Genomic DNA, 21161 nt, shown 5'->3' on the forward strand with positions numbered 1-21161 from the left:
TTTGTAAATGTTGGCAACAGAAAAGATATTCAAATAAATGTATATCCTATAAAGCAATTGCTATGTAGATAGGTTTTCTCCCATCTTCCTACAATACTAAGGAGACATGGGCTCTGGTCTGGGTTAAAGCCCAATCTGTCCCCTTGACGTAGTGTGTGGAGTGCCTAGGTAAATGTGGATGGGACAGTACCGGAGCTATTATTTGTTTGTGGTTGTGGCCCTGCATTTGTGTAGGTGTGGAGGTATGTTTCCCAGTATAGAGACATTGCACAATAAAATTCCATTCTGTTAGTTTTCAAATAATGAAATCTCTCGAGGGATATGAGGAGTGTCACATTTTGTGACCATTCCTTTCGTGATGGGATTCTCTGCTGTTTCCATAGCCTAGGGACCAGCTGTTTTGCGCTACTTAACATAATGTATAATAGAACAGACCTATACTTGCACTTGATCTTAGGTGGTTTATTAAATAATAATGTCAAGGGGTTGTAGGGGATTTCCTGTGAGAGGACTTTTTGCATTTCTCTGTGAATGTCCTGCCAATATGGTTGGAGTATGAGACAGTCCCACCAGATGTGAAACAGTGTGCCTGTCTGCTTGCAATCCCTCCAGCAGAGGGGATTAGAGTGTGGGTAGATTTTAGCTAACCTGCTTGGACAGAGATACCACCTCCCTAGCAGCTTCATGTTCGTCTCTGTGATGCTCATTGAGGAGGGTGCCTTACCCATTTGTTGAAAGATGATGTCCCAGGTTTCCGGGGGGACATCAAATCCTAATTCGTATTCCCATGCTTTAGTGTATGGTGGGAGGTTGTTTGAGTGCAAAGTTATAAGAATTTTATATATCATTGAGAGAATACCCTTCCCTGCGTGTGGTGGCTGGCATAGGAGCTCAAAAGAATTTAAGTTCCTTACTAGGTTAGGTTTGTGCATATGACTGGAGAGATAGTGTGACAGTTGCAGATACTCGAACCATCTGCTAAAGAAAGTGATGTTTTTTTCTGCTAGAGATGTTTTGGGCAATATTGTCCCTCTTTCAATTACTAGGTGACAGGGTAGACCAGCTGCGAGTGTATATGTTCCTTCTGACCATTTATGTATAAGCGGGGGGAAGTCGTTATTGTGGAGTAAAGGGGTGTGTGGCGAGGGGATTGTTGATATGCCCGTCTGAGATTTCGTTAGGCAGTCCCATGTTGAAAGTGTGTCCGTCACCAACGAAGGAGTGTGTGGTGACATGTTCCTATGTTGTTTGTATGTCCAGCAAACTGACCCTAAGCTTTTGGAGCTGGCAAGATCATGTTCGAGCTTTATCCACTCCTTGTCCGGTGTATTTTTGCACCAGTCAACCACTCTAGTTAGTTGTGCCGCCTGTTGGTAAAATAGGAGATTGGGTACTCCAAGTCCTCCCTTGTCTCTGTTTCTATAAATAATAGGCTTAGCTATTCTAGGTCTTTTGCTTGCCCATATAAAATCGTTCAGTATGGCCTGTGCAGAGTGTATGAACTGTGGGGGAGGTAGGGTAGGTATAGTCTGGAATATGTAGAGGAAACAAGGCAAAATGCTCATTTTAAAGGCTTGTATCCTGCCCAGCCATGAGAGGCATTTGTTCCGCCATGTCCTCAACTCTGATCTGACAGAATCTAGGAGGGTCTGGTGGTTTAGCTGGTATAGGGATTCTCTTGATTTTGTTATATGTATACCTAAATATTTTATGGAGTTATGTTTTGGCATAAATTGGTATTGTGTGGTAATCTGTTTAGCCGCTTGGTCAGTGATCCCAATCCCCAAGAACTCCGATTTTTGCATGTTTATTTTAAAATTAGAGAGGGTGCTGTATGTCTCTATTACCGGCATGAGTGCAGAGAGGGATTGCAAGGGGGAGGTTAAGGAAAATAGGATGTCGTCTGCATATAGCGTTGTTTTGTATTGTGTGTCGCCTATTTGGATTCCGCATATTTCCTCACTCTTCCTGACATTAGAGGCTAAAACTTCCATTGCTAGAATGAACAAGAGAGGGGAAAGGGGGCAGCCTTGTCTTGTTCCGTTCAGTATGGGGAATGGATCTGATATGGAGTCGTTTAGTTTGATGCGGGCTTTTGGCTCTTGATAGAGAGCGAACATTTTCTCTATGAGCTTTTCTCCTAGGCCAAACCGGGCTAATGTGAATTTTAGGAACCGCCAGTCCAGCCTATCGAAAGCCTTTTCGTCATCGATAGCCAGGAAGATAGAGGGGACTTCTTGTGATTGAGAATATTCCAGTAGGTTTAAGATTTTAATAGTGTTGTCTCGTGCCTCCCTGTGGGGAACAAAGCCTACTTGGTTAAAGTGGATTAGGTGTGGTAGGAATTTGTTGAGTCTGGAGGCTATGAGTTTTGCGTAAAGCTTGGCATCTACGTTCAGCAGTGAGATAGGGCGAAAATTGGTGTGCAGCAGAAAAAAAGGTGTAATCCCTCCTGTCAGGGTATTTAAATCTCCAGATATCAAACAGTGTTTGATCATGCATGAGCTTCCAAATTTGTTTAACTATACGCTTAGATATTGAGGGATTAGGATTTGTGGTGTCTAAGTGTGGTTGGATGGGGATGTTAAAGTCTCCACCTATGTAAAGTGCTCCTATCGTATGATCTAAGATCTGCGCAAAATATTTTTTAAAGAAAGGGAATTGCTTGGTGTTTGGGGCATATAGATTGACCAGTGTCACGGGGGAGCCGAATAGCCGGCCAGTCACACATAGAAATCTACCATCTGTATCTGTGTAGGTTTGTATAGGGACGAACGGTATGTGCTTGCTTATCAGGATGCTCACGCCATTGCGTTTATGGTCAATAGAACTGTGGAAGTATTGTGTAAACTATCCACCAAAATACTTGGGCTCATTATTTTTCAAAAGGTGTGTCTCCTGTAAGAAGAGGATGTCACCCCCCTTTCTGCATAGGTCTCGCATAGCTAATGAGCGTTTCTGTGCAGAGTTCAGGCCCCTAGCATTCTGACTTATTAGTGTAAGAGATTTATTGTTTGCGGTCATGCTTTAGCTGTGTGTTGTTGCCTATGAGTATGTATGTGCAAGTGGAATAGGTTGTCACATGTTGCTTTCTCTATATGAGCCAATGAGCCCATGTCTCCGTTACGTAACAAGAACAATAAAACAAAAATACAAAATTGAAACAAACACAATTTTTTTTACATCTTATCAAAAAGTATCTTAATGCTATTAAAGGCATATATCGTTTATTGCAGAAGGGAGGGTTTAGGCCAGCTCCTTCGTAGAATAGGTTTACTATTAAATCTGACTAACGCCTAATAGCCTAATCATCGTATAAGTGAAGTAGGGGTAGGTATTAGGATTAATAAACAATTACAATTAAGAACTAACTGAAAAGGAACCTCAGGACTTACAAATAAAAATATACAAACAAGACTATACATTACCCAAATACAGTTCTATAGAAATCGGTCTGTGAGGCTATTGTAGGTACCCAGCTCGGCACAGGCCTGTGAAAAAGAGAGCCCGCCTAAGCTGGATCATGAGATGGAGGGCCAAGAGGCTTGGCCGGTTGCCTGTTCCTCGGCTTAGGGGCTACTCTTTGCCAATGACCAAGGTCAGGTCTGGCAGGTCTCTTTTTAGGGGGTTCAGCAGGCTCATCTGTAGGTAGATCCTCCGGGGGGTCAATTTCTAATGCTGAGCAGAAAGTTCCAACATCATCCAGGGTCTTGCAGACCAGTTTTCTGTTTCCGTGAAGGACATAAAGGTGGAACGGGAACCCCCACTTGTAAAGAATTTTTTTTTGCCGGAGAAGCGTTGTTAAAGGAGTGAGGTCTCTTCTCCTTTGCAGTGTCCGTTGTGACAGGTCTTGGTAGAATTGGAGAACAACTCCCCGAAATTTCACTGGTTGGTGTTTACGTGAGAGGTTAAGGAGCTCTTCTTTTTCTCTGAACTCCCTGAACTTCATGATGATATCTCTTGGAGGGGCCGTATCAGGGGTTTTGGGTCTGAGGGCCCTATTGGCTCTGACCCAAGGTATATCCGTAGAGGGAGATGAATTCTTGAGATGTGCAAAGAGAGCCGGGAGGTAGGTTGGGAAATCTTTGGGTAGTACCGACTCAGGAACACCCCGAATTCTGAGGTTTTTCCGTCAACTTCTGTTCTCAAGATCTTCTATTTTATCATAGAGATCAGCTATGAGAGAAGTATGTTGGTTTGTGGTGTTGTGGACCACGTTGATTTCCTCCTGTAGGTGGTCAGTGAATTCCTCCATTGCCTCTACTCTATTGCCCATGGAGTGTAGATTTTGTTTTATTTCGGCTATCTCTTTGCGTATACATGAGCGGATGATGTCGGCTATGTCCTGTTTGGACGCGAGTGTGGAAAGGATGGTGTTTGGTATCGGCGTACTCTCCTCTGGATCTTCCACATTTTATTGAGGTGTTGGCGCCTTTTTTAATGGCGACTTGTTGGAATCTTCGCTTGCAGCCATTTTTGTGCTACAAGGTGTAAAAAAACATAATTTATGTAAGAACTTACCTGATAAATTCATTTCTTTCATATTAGAAAGAGTCCATGAGCTAGTGACGTATGGGATATACATTCCTACCAGAAGGGGAAAAGTTTCCCAAACCTCAAAATGCCTATAAATACACCCCTCACCACACCCACAAATCAGTTTAACGAATAGCCAAGTCACATAATTTGTTATTTTCGGTATATAGATGATGTGATTATCATCTGGAGAGGAAGCGAAACACTATGTAAGAAGTTTATAGAACATATCAACACAAACAATTATAATTTAAAATTTACATCAAAAATAGACACCAAACAAATAGAGTTTCTTGATTTAATTTTATATATTGATGAACAAAACAAGGTAGCAGTGAAGAATTTCAGAAAGCCAACTGATAAAAAGGGGTTCCTCAATGCAGGCAGTGGCCATTTACCCAGGTGGAAGACCAGCATTCCCCTGGGGCAATACCAAAGGGTAAAGAGAAACTGCACTAAAATAAGCGATTATAATCAAGAGAGTGCCCTACTAGACTCTAGATTCATTGAAAAGGGTTATTCAGTTGAGATATTAGAACAGGCTAAAACTAAAGTTTCTCTAATGGACAGAAAAACTCTTTTACTTCCCACTGAAAAATCAAAATGAAGGAGACAATCTAATACACCAAATAATGTCAGATTCATCACAACATACAGTCAGGGTTCAAGAGAAATACAAAATATCCTAAAGAAACACTGGGGTGTGTTAAAGGCAGATCCTATACTGGGTGATATTTTACCAGATAAACCTTTGGTAACTTTTAGAAAAAATATGGATTTTAAAAATATTTTAGCACCCACAAGATTGCGTAATCCTAATAAACCTTGTACAATTAAAGACAAAATACATTGGTTACAACAGAAACCCGGCACCTACAAATGCGGGATATCCAGATGTGGCATGTGCCAACATGTAAACAGGGAGGTTACCTTCACTAATTCAGGGGGAGATATAACATTCAAACAAAAATACAAGAGTAATTGCAGTACCACCTATGTAGTTTACCTGCTGAAATGCAGCTGCAATTTGATCTATGTAGGAAGAACCAAAAGAAGTATACGCACGAGGCTGGGAGAACATGTCCATAATATAAAAAATGGCCTTATGACACACAGTGTGCCAGAACATTTTAAATCACATCACAATTCAAATCCTTCATCCCTAAAAATCCAAGTTATAGACTGGATACCCCCTAATAAATTTCCAAATAGGCTTTTAACACTCGTAGAGAGAATCATGGTGGATTTATCAATTGAACACCATGCAACCATCAGGTCTAAATTTAGAACTAGACCTGCAAGCTTTTATGTAGTTTTATAACAAATATATTTTAAATACATAACAGCACATTTTAAACTACATTTTTCTAAAAACATTGTTTTTAAATATTCCTCTTGCTTTTAATGTTCAAGGATTTTTAACACAATGCTTATTTCTGCATAGTTTGTATATGTAGTATAATTTATGCTTATCATTTTTTCATATTCATTTTCATTCTTATTTTCATTCTTATTATTATTTTCATTTTTCAACTTCTAGTCTGCATTTAACCCCTTAACGACTGAGGACGTGCAGGGTACGTCCTCAGAAAAAAGGCAGTTAATGCCTGAGAACGTACCCTGCACGTCCTCAGTGTGGAAAGCAGCTGGAAGCGATCCTGCTCGCTTCCAGATGCTTTCCGGTTATTGCAGTGATGCCTCGATATGGAGGCATCCTGCAATAACCTTTTTAAGTCATCCGGTGCAGAGAGAGCCACTCTGTGGCCCTCTCTGCACCGGAGATCGGTGGCTCCCTGCGTTGGTGGGTGGGAGCCGGACCGGGAGGCGGGTGGCGGCCATCGATGGCCCTGTTGATGTGAAGGGGGGCGAGATCGTGGGCGGGGGTGGCTGGGGGCGCGCACGGGCGTGCGCGCACGGGAGGGTGGGGGCAGGCGCGTGCACGGGGAGGGAGCGGGTGGGAACCGCTACACTACAGAAAATGTGGAAATAAAAAATATTAAAAAAAGTCAAAAAAAAAAAAAAAAAAATGATCAGCAAGGTGGTGGGGGTTTGTCTGTGTGTGTGTGTGGGGGGGGGGGAAGCTACACTACAGAAAAAACAAACAAACAAAAAAAAAGCACTTTTTATTGTAAACTGGGTACTGGCAGACAGCTGCCAGTACCCAAGATGGCCCCCAATAAGGCAGAGGGGAGGGTTAGAGAGCGGTTTTGGGGGGGATCAGGGAGGTTGGGGGCTAAGGGGGGGATCCTACACAGTAGCATATGTAAATATGCTAAAAAAAATTCATTTTTTTTTAAAACCCTTTTATTTTAGTACTGGCAGACTTTCTGCCAGTACTTAAGATGGCGGGGACAATTGTGGGGTGGGGGAGGGAAGGGAGCTGTTTGGGAGGGATCAGGGGGTGGGATGTGTCAGATGGGAGGCTGATCTCTACACTAAAGCTAAAATTAACCCTGCAAGCTCACTACAAACTCCCTAATTAACCCTTTCACTGCTAGCCATAATACACGTGTGAGGCGCAACAGGATTTAGTGGCCTTCTAATTACCAGAAAGCAACGCCAAAGTCATATATGTCTGCTATTTCTGAACAAAGGGGATCCCAGACAAGCATTTACAACCATTTGTGCCATAATTGCACAAGCTGTTTGTAAATGAGTTCAGTGAGAAACCTAAAATTGTGAAAAATTTTACGTTTTTTTTAATTTGATCGCATTTGGCGGTGAAATGGTGGCATGAACTATACCAAAATGTGCCTAGATCAATACTTGGGGTTGTCTACTACACTACACTAAAGCTAAAATTAACCCTACAAGCTCCCTAAAAGCTCCCTAATTAACCCCTTAACTGCTGGGCATGATACACTTGTGGTGCGCAGTGGCATTTAGCGGCCTTCTAATTACCAAAAAGCAACGCCAAAGCCATATATGTGTGCTATTTCTGAACAAAGGGGATCCCAGAGAAGAATTTACAACCATTTATGCCATAATTGCACAAGTTGTTTGTAAATAATTTCAGTGAGAAATCGAAAGTTTGTGAAAAAATTTGTGAAAAAGTGAACGATTTTTTGTATTTGATCGCATTTGGCGGTGAAATGGTGGTATGAAATATACCAAAATTGGCCTAGATCAATACTTTGGGATGTCTACTAAAAAAAAATATATACATGTCAAGGGATATTCAGGGATTCCTGAAAGATATCAGTGTTCTAATGTAACTAGCGCTAATTTTGGAAAAAAAATGGTTTGGAAATAGCAAAGTGCTACTTGTATTTATGGCCCTATAACTTGCAAAAAAAGCAAAGAACATGTAAACATTGGGTATTTCTAAACTCAGGACAAAATTTAGAAACTATTTAGCATGGGTGTTTTTTGGTGGTTTTAGATATGTAACAGATTTTGGGGGTCAAAGTTAGAAAAAGTGTGTTTTTTTTCCATTTTTCCTCATATTTTATCATTTTTTTTATAGTAAATTATAAGATATGATGAAAATAATGGTATCTTTAGAAAGTCCATTTAATGGCGAGAAAAACGGTATATAATATGTGTGGGTACAGTAAATGAGTAAGAAGAAAATTACAGCTAAACACAAACACCGCAAAAATGTAAAAATAGCCTTGGTCCCAAACGGACAGAAAATGGAAAAGTGCTGTGGTCATTAAGGGGTTAAAGTGACTGCACTGAATAAATTATATATGCCTTTTAGACATGTAATAATGCAAAGTATTTTTTTTAACTTAGCATGCTTACCTACCAATCAGTTTCACCTATACAATGATTGGCTGGTAATCAATTATGCAATCAGTGGTTCCTTTTATAAAGCCGGTAGGTACCATGCTTGCAACACTTCCAATTTTTTACCTCTTGAGAAAGTCTGAGCGTCCTCAGACGAAACGCGTAGAGATTGTTTTACAACTGTATGTCACACAACAATACAGTTTGGATGTAAAGATACCTTTATATGCAGTTTTTATTTGTGCATTTTGTAAGTAGCCATTTGTACGTGTGCTCTTACACTGAATTAAAGAAAACTACACTTGAATTGGGCTGCGCCTGTCTTAGCTCTCTTTTCACAGATTGTTCCCTGCTGGAGGTGTTTGGAGAATACACCCCCTTCTTTCTCAGGCAGCGCCCATCACCACAGTGACACAGGAATGAGACCATCACTGACAATTGCAATACGCTACCACAGTGGATCTACTTCCTGCTCAACAGAGCAACTGGCTTCCTTTTTGCTCACAGACCAACTCCAGGAACGTAAGCGCCCCTCAGCTTTTCTGTTCTGTACTTTTAACGAATAGCCAAGAAGTGGGGTGATAAGAAAAAAGTGCGAAAGCATAAAAAATAAGGAATTGGAATAATTGTGCTTTATACAAAAAAACCATAACCACCACAAAAAAAGAGTGGGCCTCATGGACTCTTGCTAATATGAAAGAAATGAATTTATCAGGTAAGTTCTTACATAAATTATGTTTTCTTTCATGTAATTAGCAAGAGTCCATGAGCTAGTGACGTATGGGATAATGAATACCCAAGATGTGGATCTTCCACGCAAGAGTCACTAGAGAGGGAGGGATAAAATAAAGACAGCCAATTCCGCTGAAAAATAATCCACACCCAAAACAAAGTTTAAATCTTATAATGAAAAAAACTGAAATTATAAGCAGAAGAATCAAACTGAAACAGCTGCCTGAAGTACTTTTCTACCAAAGACTGCTTCTGAAGAAGAAAACACATCAAAATGGTAGAATTTAGTAAAAGTATGCAAAGAAGGCCAAGTTGCTGCTTTGCAAATCTGATCAACCGAAGCTTCATTCCTAAATGCCCAGGAAGTAGAGACTGACCTAGTCGAATGAGCTGTAATCCTTTGAGGCGGAGTTCTACCCGACTCAACATAAGCCTGATGAATCAAAGACTTTAACCACGATGCCAAAGAAATGGCAGAAGCCTTCTGACCTTTCCTAGAACCAGAAAAGATAACAAATAGACTAGAAGTCTTTTGGAAATCTTTAGTAGCTTCAACATAATATTTCAAAGCTCTAACTACATCCAAAGAATGCAACGATCTTTCCTTAGAGTTCTTAGGATTAGGACACAATGAAGGAACTACAATTTCTCTACTAATGTTGTTAGAATTCACAACCTTAGGTAAAAATTTAAATGAAGTTCGCAAAACCGCCTTATCCTGATGAAAAATCAGAAAAGGAGACTCACAAGAAAGAGCAGATAATTCAGAAACTCTTCTAGCAGAAGAGATGGCCAAAAGAAACAAAACTTTCCAAGAAAGTAATTTAATATCCAGCGAATGCATAGGTTCAAACGGAGGAGCTTGAAGAGCCCCCAGAACCAAATTCAAACTCCAAGGAGGAGAGATTGACTTAATGACAGGTTTTATACGAACCAAAGCCTGTACAAAACAATGAATATCAGGAAGATTAGCAATCTTTCTGTGAAAAAGAACAGAAAGAGCAGAGATTTGTCCTTTCAAGGAACTTGCAGACAAACCTTTATCCAAACCATCCTGAAGAAACTGTAAAATTCTAGGAATTCTAAAAGAATGCCTGGAAAAATGATGAGAAGAACACCAAGAAATGTAAGTCTTCCAGACTCGATAATATATCTTCCTAGATACAGATTTACGAGCCTGTAACATAGTATTAATTACGGAGTCAGAGAAACCTCTATGACTGAGAATCAAGCGTTCAATCTCCATACCTTCAAATTTAAGGATTTGAGATCCTGATGGAAAAAAGGACCTTGCGATAGAAGGTCTGGTCTTAACGGAAGAGTCCACGGTTGGCAAGTAGCCATCCGGACAAGATCTGCATACCAAAACCTGTGAGGCGATGCTGGAGCCACCAGCAGAAGAGACGAACGCTCCTTTAGAATCTTGGAAATCACTCTTGGAAGAAGAACTAGAGGCGGAAAGATATAGGCAGGATGATACTTCCAAGGAAGTGACAATGCATCCACTGCTTCCGCCTGAGGATCCCTGGATCTGGACAGATACCTGGGAAGCTTCTTGTTTATATGAGAAGCCATCAGATCTATTTCTGGAAGTCCCCACATTTGAACAATCTGAAGAAATACCTCTGGGTGAAGAGACCACTCGCCCGGATGTAAAGTCTGGCGACTGAGATAATCCGCTTCCCAATTGTCTATACCTGGGATATGAACCGCAGAAATTAGACAGGAGCTGGATTCCGCCCAAACAAGTATTCGAGATACTTCTTTCATAGCCAGAGGACTGTGAGTCCCTCCTTGATGATTGACATATGCCACGGTTGTGACATTGTCCGTCTGAAAACAAATGAACAACTCTCTCTTTAGAAGAGGCCACGACTGAAGAGCTCTGAAAATCGCACGGAGTTCCAAAATGTTGATTGGTAATCTCGCCTCCTGAGATTCCCAAACCCCTTGTGCTGTCAGAGACCCCCATACAGCTCCCCAACCTGTCAGACTTGCATCTGTTGAGATCACAGTCCAGGTCGGAAGAACAAAAGAAGTCCCCTGAACTAAACGATGGTGGTCTGTCCACCACGTCAGATAGTGTCGTACAATCGGTTTTAAAGATATTAATTGCGATATCTTTGTATAATCCCTGCACCACTGGTTCAGCATACAGAGCTGAATAGGTTGCATGTGAAAACGAGCAAAGGGGATCGCGTCTGATGCAGCAGTCATAAGACCTAGAATTTCCATGCATAAGGCTACCGAAGGGAATGATAGAGACTGAAGGTTTCGACAAGCTGAAACCAATTTCAGACGTCTTTTGTCCGTCAGCGACAGAGTCATGGACACTAGATCTATCTGGAAACCTAAAAAGGTTACCCTTGTCTGAGGAATCAACAAACTCTTTGGTAAATTGATCCTCCAACCATGTTCTCGAAGAAACGATACAAGTCGATTCGTATGAGATTCTGCTAAAAGTGAAGACTGAGCAAGTACCAAGATATCGTCCAAATAAGGAAATACCACAATACCCTGTTCTCTGATTACAGACAGAAGGGCACCGAGAACCTTTGTAAAAATCCTTGGAGCTGTTGCTAGGCCAAACGGCAGAGCCACAAACTGGTAATGCTTGTCTAGGAAAGAGAATCTCAGAAACTGATAGTGATCTGGATGAATCGGAATATGCAGATATGCATCTTGTAAATCTATTGTGGACATATAATGCCCTTGCTGAACAAAAGGCAGAATAGTCCTTATAGTTACCATTTTGAATGTTGGTATCCTTACATAACGATTCAATATTTTTAAAACCAGAATTGGTCTGAAGGAATTCTCCTTCTTTGGTACAATGAAGAGATTTGAGTAAAACCCCAGCCCCTGTTCCAGAACTGGAACTGGCACAATTACTCCAGCCAACTCTAGATCTGAAACACATTTCAGAAATGCTTGAGCCTTCACTGGATTTATTGGGACACGGGAAAGAAAAAATCTTCTCGCAGGAGGCCTTATCTTGAAGCCTATTCTGTACCCTTGAGAAACAATGTTCTGAATCCAAAGATTGTGAATCGAATTGATCCAAATTTCTTTGAAAAAACGTAATCTGCCCCCTACCAGCTGGGCTGGAATGAGGGCCGCACCTTCCTGTGGACTTGGGAGCTGACTTTGGCTTTCTAAAGGGCTTGGATTTATTCCAGACTGGAGATGGTTTCCAAACTGATACTGTTCCTGTAGGGGAAGGATCAGGCTTTCGTTCCTTATTATGACGAAAGGAACGAAAACGATTAGCGGACCTAAATTTACCTTTAGATTTTTTATCCTGTGGTAAAAAAGTTCCTTTCCCCCCAGTAACAGTTGAAATAATAGAATCCAACTGTGAACCAAACAATTTATTACCCTGGAAAGAAAGGGAAAGCAAAGTTGACTTAGAAGACATATCAGCATTCCAAGTTTTAAGCCATAAAGCTCTTCTAGCTAAAATAGCTAAAGACATATACCTGACATCAACCCTAATGATATCAAAGATGGCATCACAAATAAAGTTATTAGCATGTTGAAGAAGATTAACAATGCTATGAGTATTATGATCTGTTACTTGTTGTGCTAAAGCTTCTAACCAGAAAGTTGAAGCTGCAGCAACATCCGCCAAAGATATAGCAGGTCTAAGAAGATTACCTGAACATAAGTAAGCTTTTCTTAGAAAGGATTCAATTTTCCTATCTAAAGGATCCTTAAAGGAAGTACTATTTGCCGTAGGAATAGTAGTACGTTTAGCAAGAGTAGAGATAGCCCCATCAACCTTAGGGATTTTGTCCCAAAACTCTAATCTGTCAGATGGCACAGGATATAATTGCTTAAACTGTTTAGAAGGAGTAAATGAATTACCCAGATTATTCCATTCCCTGGAAATTACTTGAGAAATAGCATCAGGGACGGGAAAAACCTCCGGAATAACTACAGGGGGTTTAAAAACCGTATTCAAACGTTTAGATTTAGTATCAAGAGGACCAGACTCCTTTATTTCTAATGCAATTAAGACTTCTTTAAGTAAAGAACGAATAAATTCCATTTTAAATAAATAAGAAGATTTATCAGTATCAATCTCTGAAACAGAAGCCTCTGAACCAGAAAAATCAGTATCAGAATCAGAATGATGATGTTCGTTTAAAAAGTCATCTGAAACATGAGAAGTTTTAAAAGACCTTTTACGTTTACTGGAAGGAGGAATAACAGACATAGCCTTCTTAATAGATTTAGAAACAAAATCTCTTATGTTAACAGGAACACCCTGAATATTAGATGTTGATGGAACAGCAACAAGTAACGGAACATTACTAAAGGAAATATTATCTGCATTAGAAAGTTTGTCATGACATTCATCACAAACAACAGCCGGAGAAACAGTTACCACAAGTTTACAACAAATACACTTAACTTTGGTAGATCCTGCATCAGGCAGCGATTTTCCAGAAGTAGCTTCTGATTCAGGGTCAATCTGAGACATCTTGCAATATGTAATAGAAAAAACAACATATAAAGCAAAATTGATCAAATTCCTTAAATGACAGTTTCAGGAATGAGAAAAAATGCCAATGAACCAGCTTCTAGCAACCAGAAGCAAATAAACAATGAGACTTAAATAATGAGGAGACAAAAAAGACGCCCATATTTTTTAGCCCCAAAAAAGACGCCCACATTAATTGGCGCCTAAATGCTGTTTGCGCCAAAAATGACGCCACATCCGGTAACGCCGACACTTTTGGCGCAAAAAAGTAAAAAAAATTACGCAACTTCCGGCGACAAGTATGACGCCGGAAATGACACAGAAATTTTTTGCGCCAAAAAAGTCAGCGCCAAAAATGACGCAATAAAATGAAGCATTTTCAGCCCCCGCGAGCCTAACAGCCCACAGGAAAAAAGTCAAATTTTAAGGTAAGAAAAAAATTGATTTATTCATATGCATTATCCCAATTATGAAACTGACTGTCTGAAATAAGGAACGTTGAACATCCTGAATCAAGGCAAATAAATGTTTAAACACATATATCTAGAACTTTATATAAAAGTGCCCAACCATAGCTTAGAGTGTCGCAAAAATAAGACTTACTTACCCCAGGACACTCATCTACATGTAGTAGAAAGCCAAACCAGTACTGAAACGAGAATCAGTAGAGGTAATGGTATATATAAGAGTATATAGTCGATCTGAAAAGGGAGGTAAGAGATGAATCTCTACGACCGATAACAGAGAACCTATGAAATAGACCCCGTAGAAGGAGATCATTGAATTCAAATAGGCAATACTCTCCTCACATCCCTCTGACATTCACTGCACAGAGAGGAAAACCGGGCTCCAGCCTGCTGCGAAGCGCATATCAACGTAGAATCTAGCACAAACTTACTTCACCACCTCCATGGGAGGCAAAGTTTGTAAAACTGATTTGTGGGTGTGGTGAGGGGTGTATATATAGGCATTTTGAGGTTTGGGAAACTTTGCCCCTCCTGGTAGGAATGTATATCCCATACGTCACTAGCTCATGGGCTCTTGCTAATTACATGAAAGAAACTGGTCTACTAGGCTGTCCCTGTGGCTGGAAATTTTAGGCGGCTTGAGAGGTTTTGCTGAGCGTTTAGTATTCATCGTTTAGCGTTGCCTAGAATGAGATGAATGTCCTAGCTCCTCTCTTCAGGTACTGATGTAGTAATTGGACCTTACTGTAAGATAGGTAGCACAGTCAGATAGAATGTGCTGTTAATTGGTATGCTATTATAAAAGTCCCCAAGCAAATAATGGCAGGGCCCCTTTGTATATGAGAAGATCCAATAAAAAAAACAGGCAGTTCACCCTTGCAGACTAAGTTGATTGGGGCCTTGGGAGCAGTGTGCAGAGCGGGCCCTAGCTGGTGTGTACAGATCTGGATAGCTGCATAATGGTGCGTAGTGCAGTTATGAATATGTTGATTTACCGGGCAGACCTGTTTTTTTCTGATATTGTAGTTGCAGGGCTTCCATAACTTTGATTACTTTGGAACCAGTGCCTACTACGGTTATTTCCCTGAGGTATTCTGACTGCGTTGGGGCCAAGGGATGCGGAAATAAATACACCGTGACCGCTATACACTGTCTCTTTGTATTAATGCTGAGGTGTTGTGTTTTAGGGCGGTAAGATGGTGGCCCTCCGCTCAGGCTTTATGCGGCAAAGTTGCGCTCAGAGGTTGCGCCACGCTATAGGTATGTGGTGTGTGCCCCTTGCTCCCTTCTTTACCTAATTCTCCGGTATTGGGTTAAGTGGTAGAATCTCACCCTCCTGAAGTGACTCGATGTTGGTCTCGCCGGAACTAGTGGGCCTGCAGCCTGTGCGTGGGTTGCAGTGAGCCGCCCGGGAGGCGGTGTCCGATGTGACTGGCAGCAGTGTTAGACACCGTGGGGCTTTAGCTGTTGGTGGTCCCGAGGTTCCCTGAGTCATCCGCGGCTCCGCCTTCATTTGAGCATAGTTTGCAGGTTCTGGTAGGTAGGATGATGGCTATTTTGGGCGATGCTGTGGAGCTTGGTTTCGGAGCTCAGGAGTTACACAGCCTCCATTGCTGCGGCCGGCTCCGCCCCACCGAATCTGTGCTTTTATATGAAGAATTGTAAGTGAATAGCACTGCTATTAGACAGAACCAGTCTTACTAAGGGCTTAAAGCGACATTCCGTGCAAAATTGAAATGCACATAGATGAATTACATCTTTGAATATAAACGTATTTGCAATATACATGTATTGGCAAAAATGCTTCTAGTAAAAGTTATCACTGTTTTAGGGTTAGCATTTTTCTCTGCACGTGCATCTATAACTAGATATTCTCTGTGCACCAGCATTTTAAATACTGCAGCTGCTCAGAGCGCCATTGTGGCTTGTATTATGTCAGCAATGAACAAATTGAGTCATTACCAGATGGTACAAGCATCTTAAAGGGACACTGAACCCAAATTTGTTCATTTGTAATTCAGAAAGAGCATGAAATTTTAAGCAACTTTCTAATTTACTTTTATTATCAATTTTTCTTTGTTCTCTTGCTATCATTATTTGAAAAAGAAGGCATTTAGGCTTTTTTTGGTTTCAGTACTCTGGCCAGCACTTTTTTATTGGTGGATGAATTTATCCACCAATCAGCAAGGACAACCCAGGTTGTTCACCAAAAATGGGCCGGCATCTAAATTTACATTCTTGCATTTCATATAAAGATACCAAGAGAATAAAGAAAATTTGATAATAGTAGTAAATTAGAAAGTTGCTTAAAATTTCGTGCTCAATCTGAATCACAAAATTAAATTTTTGGGTACAGTGTCCCTTTAAGGTCTCTGAGCAAGTGATGTGTTTTAAATATTGGTGCATGGTGCAAACTTAAAGGGACATGAAACCCCAATTTTTTTCTTTTATGATTCAAACAGATTATACATTTTTAAACAACTTTCCAGTTTACTTCTGTTATCAATTTTACTTCATTCTTTTAGTATCTTTTATTGAAGAAACAGCAATGCTTTCCTGAGAGCTAGCTGAACACATTTGTAAGCCAATGAAAATGGGCATACAAGTTCAGCCACCAATCAGCAGCCAGCTCCAAGCTCCTAAGCCTATCTAGATATGCTTTTCAACAAAGGATACCAAGAGAATTAAGCAAATTAGATAATAGAAGTAAAATTTAAAATTGTATGCTCTTTCTGAATCATGAAAGGAAAATGTTGGGTTTCGTGTCTCTTTAAATACACTTTTGAAACAGCTGTAGCTTTTATTAGAAGCATTTTTGCTAATTCCTGTATAAAAAAAAAGTAAAAAAAAAAAAGTAATGTAAAGGTGTTTATAAATAAAGTTGAACAATTTTGTAGTTTCTTAACAGCGATGACTATGGCTTCTGCTGAATTACCTCAGCTGGGACTGTTGACTTTTCTAGCTATTTGATGTCTGCTTTGTTTTCCCATTTATTTTTAACTTTGTTACAATAAAGGACAATAAAGGGACAGTTTAGTCCAAAATAAACTTTCATGATTCTGGTAGGGCATGTAATTTTAATCAACTTTCCAATTTACTTTTATCCCCAATTTTGCTTTGTTCTCTTGGTATTCTTAGTTGAAAGCTAAACTTAGGAGGTTCATCTGCAAATGTCTTAGACCTTTAAGGCCTCCTCACATGAAAGCATTTTGGCAGTGTTTCACCACTAGAGGGTGTGTCCACGCATATGGAGTAACCTAGGAGTCAGCACTGATTGGCTAAAGTTCAAGTCTGTCAAAAGAAGTGAAATAAGGGGCAGTCTGCAGAGGCTTAGATACAAGGTAATCACAGAGGTAAAAAAAAGTGTATTAATATAACTGTTGGTTATGCAAAACTAGGGAATGGGTAATAAAGGAATTATTGCAGTAGAATTCTCTAGCAGCAATACTTACCTTTAAAAACAGATCATCAAAGAAGCATTTTCATTATTTAGATGGGTATTTTTGCCGATTTTAACAGAGGTGTAAGTTTTTGTATTTTTAATCTTACAGGTGGCGTTCAAAATGTACCTTGGTATCACCCCTACTCTGATTGGTGACAATGTTGGTGGGAATGAATTTTCCCTCATCCTCGAAAAAAATCCATTAGTTGAATTTATTGAAGAACTTCCAACGGGACGCTCATCACTTTCCTACTGTAACCTACTGTCAGGAGTCATCAGGGGAGCTCTAGAAATGGTAAATATGCATAATTTTATATATAACATTACATGTCTGCCTAGTCTTTGTGTGACATAAAAAATAAATAGACCATTTACATTCCTGTTTAGAAAACAAGCAGAATATTACATAAAAATGTAATAAAACTGTATTGTGCTATAGCCTAGAAATTCAGATATCTACAATTCCTTATTTTCTTTCATGATTTAGGTAGAACATACACTTTTTAACAACGTTCTAATTTACTTAGATTACTAAATTTGCTTCATTCTCTTGGTATCATTTGTTGAAGGAGCATTAATGACAATCGGTATGTATATGTAGCCACCAATCAGCAGCTAGAACCTAGGTTCTTTGCTGCTCCTGAACATTCATAGATAAAACTTTCAGCAAAGGATAACAAGAGAATGAAGCTAATCAAATAATAGAAGTAAATTGGAAAGTTGTTTAAAATTGTATTCTCTATCTAAATCATGAATTAAATGTTTGGGGTTGCATGTCCCTTTAAATAGGGATGTAGTTCACAGTGATACAAAATGGAGATCTTTTAAATTTGATTTACCAAGTAATCCTGGTATTGTCGAAGTGCCTTACTGCTTGCACACAATAATAACACATCAGCAAGTAGTACAAATGGTTCTATGTATGTAGTGTACACACAACAGTGAGTAACAATGAAACGGTTTCCTAGAAATATAAATTACTTTTTTTTCTTCCCTCTATTAGCACATTTTTATCCATTCCTGAAATACTGAATGTGACAGTCTGTGAAATACTGACCTCTAGTGGTTAAATCCAGTACTTACCAACTGGGACATCACAACCCTAAACTGAAGGTGTCACATTAGGGATTAAGAAAGATCATGTGTTTTTTTTTTATCTTGAATTTTCCATTTTAAAGGGATACTAACCACTCATTCTTTCTTTCATGATTCAGATAGAGCATGCAATTTTAAGCAACTTTCTAATTTACTCCTATTATCAATTTTTCTTTGTTCTCATGTTATCTTGATTTGAAAAAGCAGTAATAAAAGGTTAGGAGCCGGCCCATTTTTAGTTCAGCACCTGGGTAGCGCTTGCTAATTGGTTTGCTACATTTAGCCACAAATCAGCAAGTGCTACCCAGGTGCTGAACAAAAAATGGTCTGGCTCTAAAGCTTACAGTACTGCTTTTTCAAATCAAGATAGCATGAGAACAAAGAAAAATTGATAATAGGAGTAAATTACAAAGGCGCTTAAAATATCATGCTCTATCTGATTCATGAAATAAAACAAATGGGTTTAGTATCCCTTTAAAATAATTTAATCATTATAATATTATACTTTTGTAGTATAGTTCTTACAGTGTTACTATCATATAAAATTATATTTTCTCCAACATTGGTGTGTCCGGTCCACGGCGTCATCCTTACTTGTGGGATATCTCTTCCCCAACAGGAAATGGCAAAGAGTCCCAGCAAAGCTGGCCATATAGTCCCTCCTAGGCTCCGCCCACCCCAGTCATTCTCTTTGCCGTTGCACAGGCAACATCTCCACGGAGATGGTTAAGAGTTTTTTGGTGTTTAAATGTAGTTTTTATTCTTCTATCAAGTGTTTGTTATTTTAAAATAGTGCTGTTATGTACTATTTACTCTGAAACAGAAAAGGATGAAGATTTCTGTTTGTGAGAGGAAGATGATTTTAGCAGACAGTAACTAAAATCGATTGCTGTTTCCACATAGGACTGTTGAGATGAAGTAACTTCAGTTGGGGGAAACAGTTAGCAGACTTTTCTGCTTAAGGTATGACTAGCCATATTTCTAACAAGACCATGTAATGCTGAAAGGCTGTCATTTCCCCTCATGGGGATCGGTAAGCCATTTTCTTAGTCAAACAAACAGAATAAAGGGCTTAATATGGGCTAAAAAACTGGTAGACATTTTTATGGGCTAAATCGATTGCTTTATTTGGGCATTTTATTCATATTTATGCTGACAATTCGCATTTATAAACTTGGGGAACGTTTATTAAATGGCAGGCACTATGTTAGACATCTTTTCCAGTCAGGGGGCCTTCCTAGTTGTAGACTGAGCCTCATTTTCGCGCCATTACTGCGCAGTTGTTTTTTGAGAGCAGGGCATGCAGATGCATGTGTGAGGATCTGAAATTTGCTGCAAAAGTTTCTAGAAGGCGTCAATTGGTATCGTATTCCCCTCTGGGCTTGGTTGGGTCTCAGCAAAGGCTATAGCTGGGACTGTATAGGGGTTAAATTTGTAAACGGCTCCGGTTCCGTTATTTTAAGGGTTAAAGCTCTGAAATTTGGTGTGCAATACTCTTAATGCTTTAAGACACTGTGGTGAAATTTTGGTAATTTTTGAACAATTCCTTCATACTTTTTCACATATTCAGTAATAAAGTGTTTTCTGTTTAAAATTTAAAGAGACAGTAACGGTTTTGTTTTAAAACGTTTTTTGTGCTTTGTTGACAAGTTTAAGCCTGTTTAACATGTCTGTGCCTTCGGATAAGCTATGTTCTATATGTATGAAAGCCAATGTGTCTCCCCATTTAAATTTATGTGATAATTGTGCCATAGCGTCCAAACAAAGTAAGGACAGTACTGCCACAGATAATGAAATTGCCCAAGATGATTCCTCAGATGAGGGGAGTAAACATGATACTACATCATCTCCTACTGTGTCTACACCAGTTTTGCCCACACAGGAGGCCCCTAGTACATCTAGTGCGCCAATGCTTATTACCATGCAACAATTAACGGCTGTAATGGATAACTCCATAGCAAATATTTTATCCAAAATGCCTACTTATCAGAGAAAGCGCGATTGCTCTGTTTTAAACACTGAAGAGCAGGAGGGCGCTGATGATAATTGTTCTGTCATACCCTCACACCAATCTGAAGGGGCCATGAGGGAGGTTTTGTCAGATGGGGAAATTTCAGATTCAGGAAAAATTTCTCAACAAGCTGAACCTGATGTTGTGACATTTAAATTTAAATTAGAACATCTCCGCGCACTGCTTAAGGAGGTGTTATCTACTCTGGATGATTGTGACAACTTGGTCATTCCAGAGAAATTGTGCAAGATGGACAAGTTCCTAGAGGTTCCGGTGCACCCCAACGCTTTTCCTATACCCAAGCGGGTGGCGGAAATAGTAAATAAGGAGTAGGAAAAGCCCGGCATACCTTTTGTTCCCCCCCTATATTTAAGAAATTATTTCCTATGGTCGACCCCAGAAAGGACTTATGGCAGACAGTCCCTAAGGTCGAGGGGGCAGTTTCTACTCTAAACAAACGCACTACTATTCCTATCGAAGATAGTTGTGCTTTCAAAGATCCTATGGATAAAAAATTGGAGGGTTTGCTTAAAAAGATTTTTGTACAGCAACGTTACCTTCTACAACCCATTTCGTGCATTGTTCCTGTCACTACAGCAGCGTGGTTCTGGTTCGAGGAACTAGAAAACTCGCTTAGTAGAGAGACTCCATATGAGGAGG

At 39.8% G+C, this 21161-nt stretch overlaps 1 protein-coding gene across 1 annotated transcript in view; it reads left to right on the forward strand.

The window, feature by feature from the left end:
• Positions 1–21161, forward strand: part of LOC128643706 (trafficking protein particle complex subunit 3-like protein) — a 245095-nt gene that overhangs the window by 201133 nt on the left and 22801 nt on the right. Inside the window, exon 5 of the mRNA XM_053696536.1 lies at positions 17505–17690. Coding sequence (XP_053552511.1) covers positions 17505–17690 — 186 coding nt within the window. The remainder of the gene's footprint in view (positions 1–17504; positions 17691–21161) is intronic.

This window comes from Bombina bombina, unplaced genomic scaffold, assembly GCF_027579735.1.
Source record: "Bombina bombina isolate aBomBom1 unplaced genomic scaffold, aBomBom1.pri scaffold_602, whole genome shotgun sequence".
NCBI lineage: Eukaryota > Metazoa > Chordata > Amphibia > Anura > Bombinatoridae > Bombina > Bombina bombina.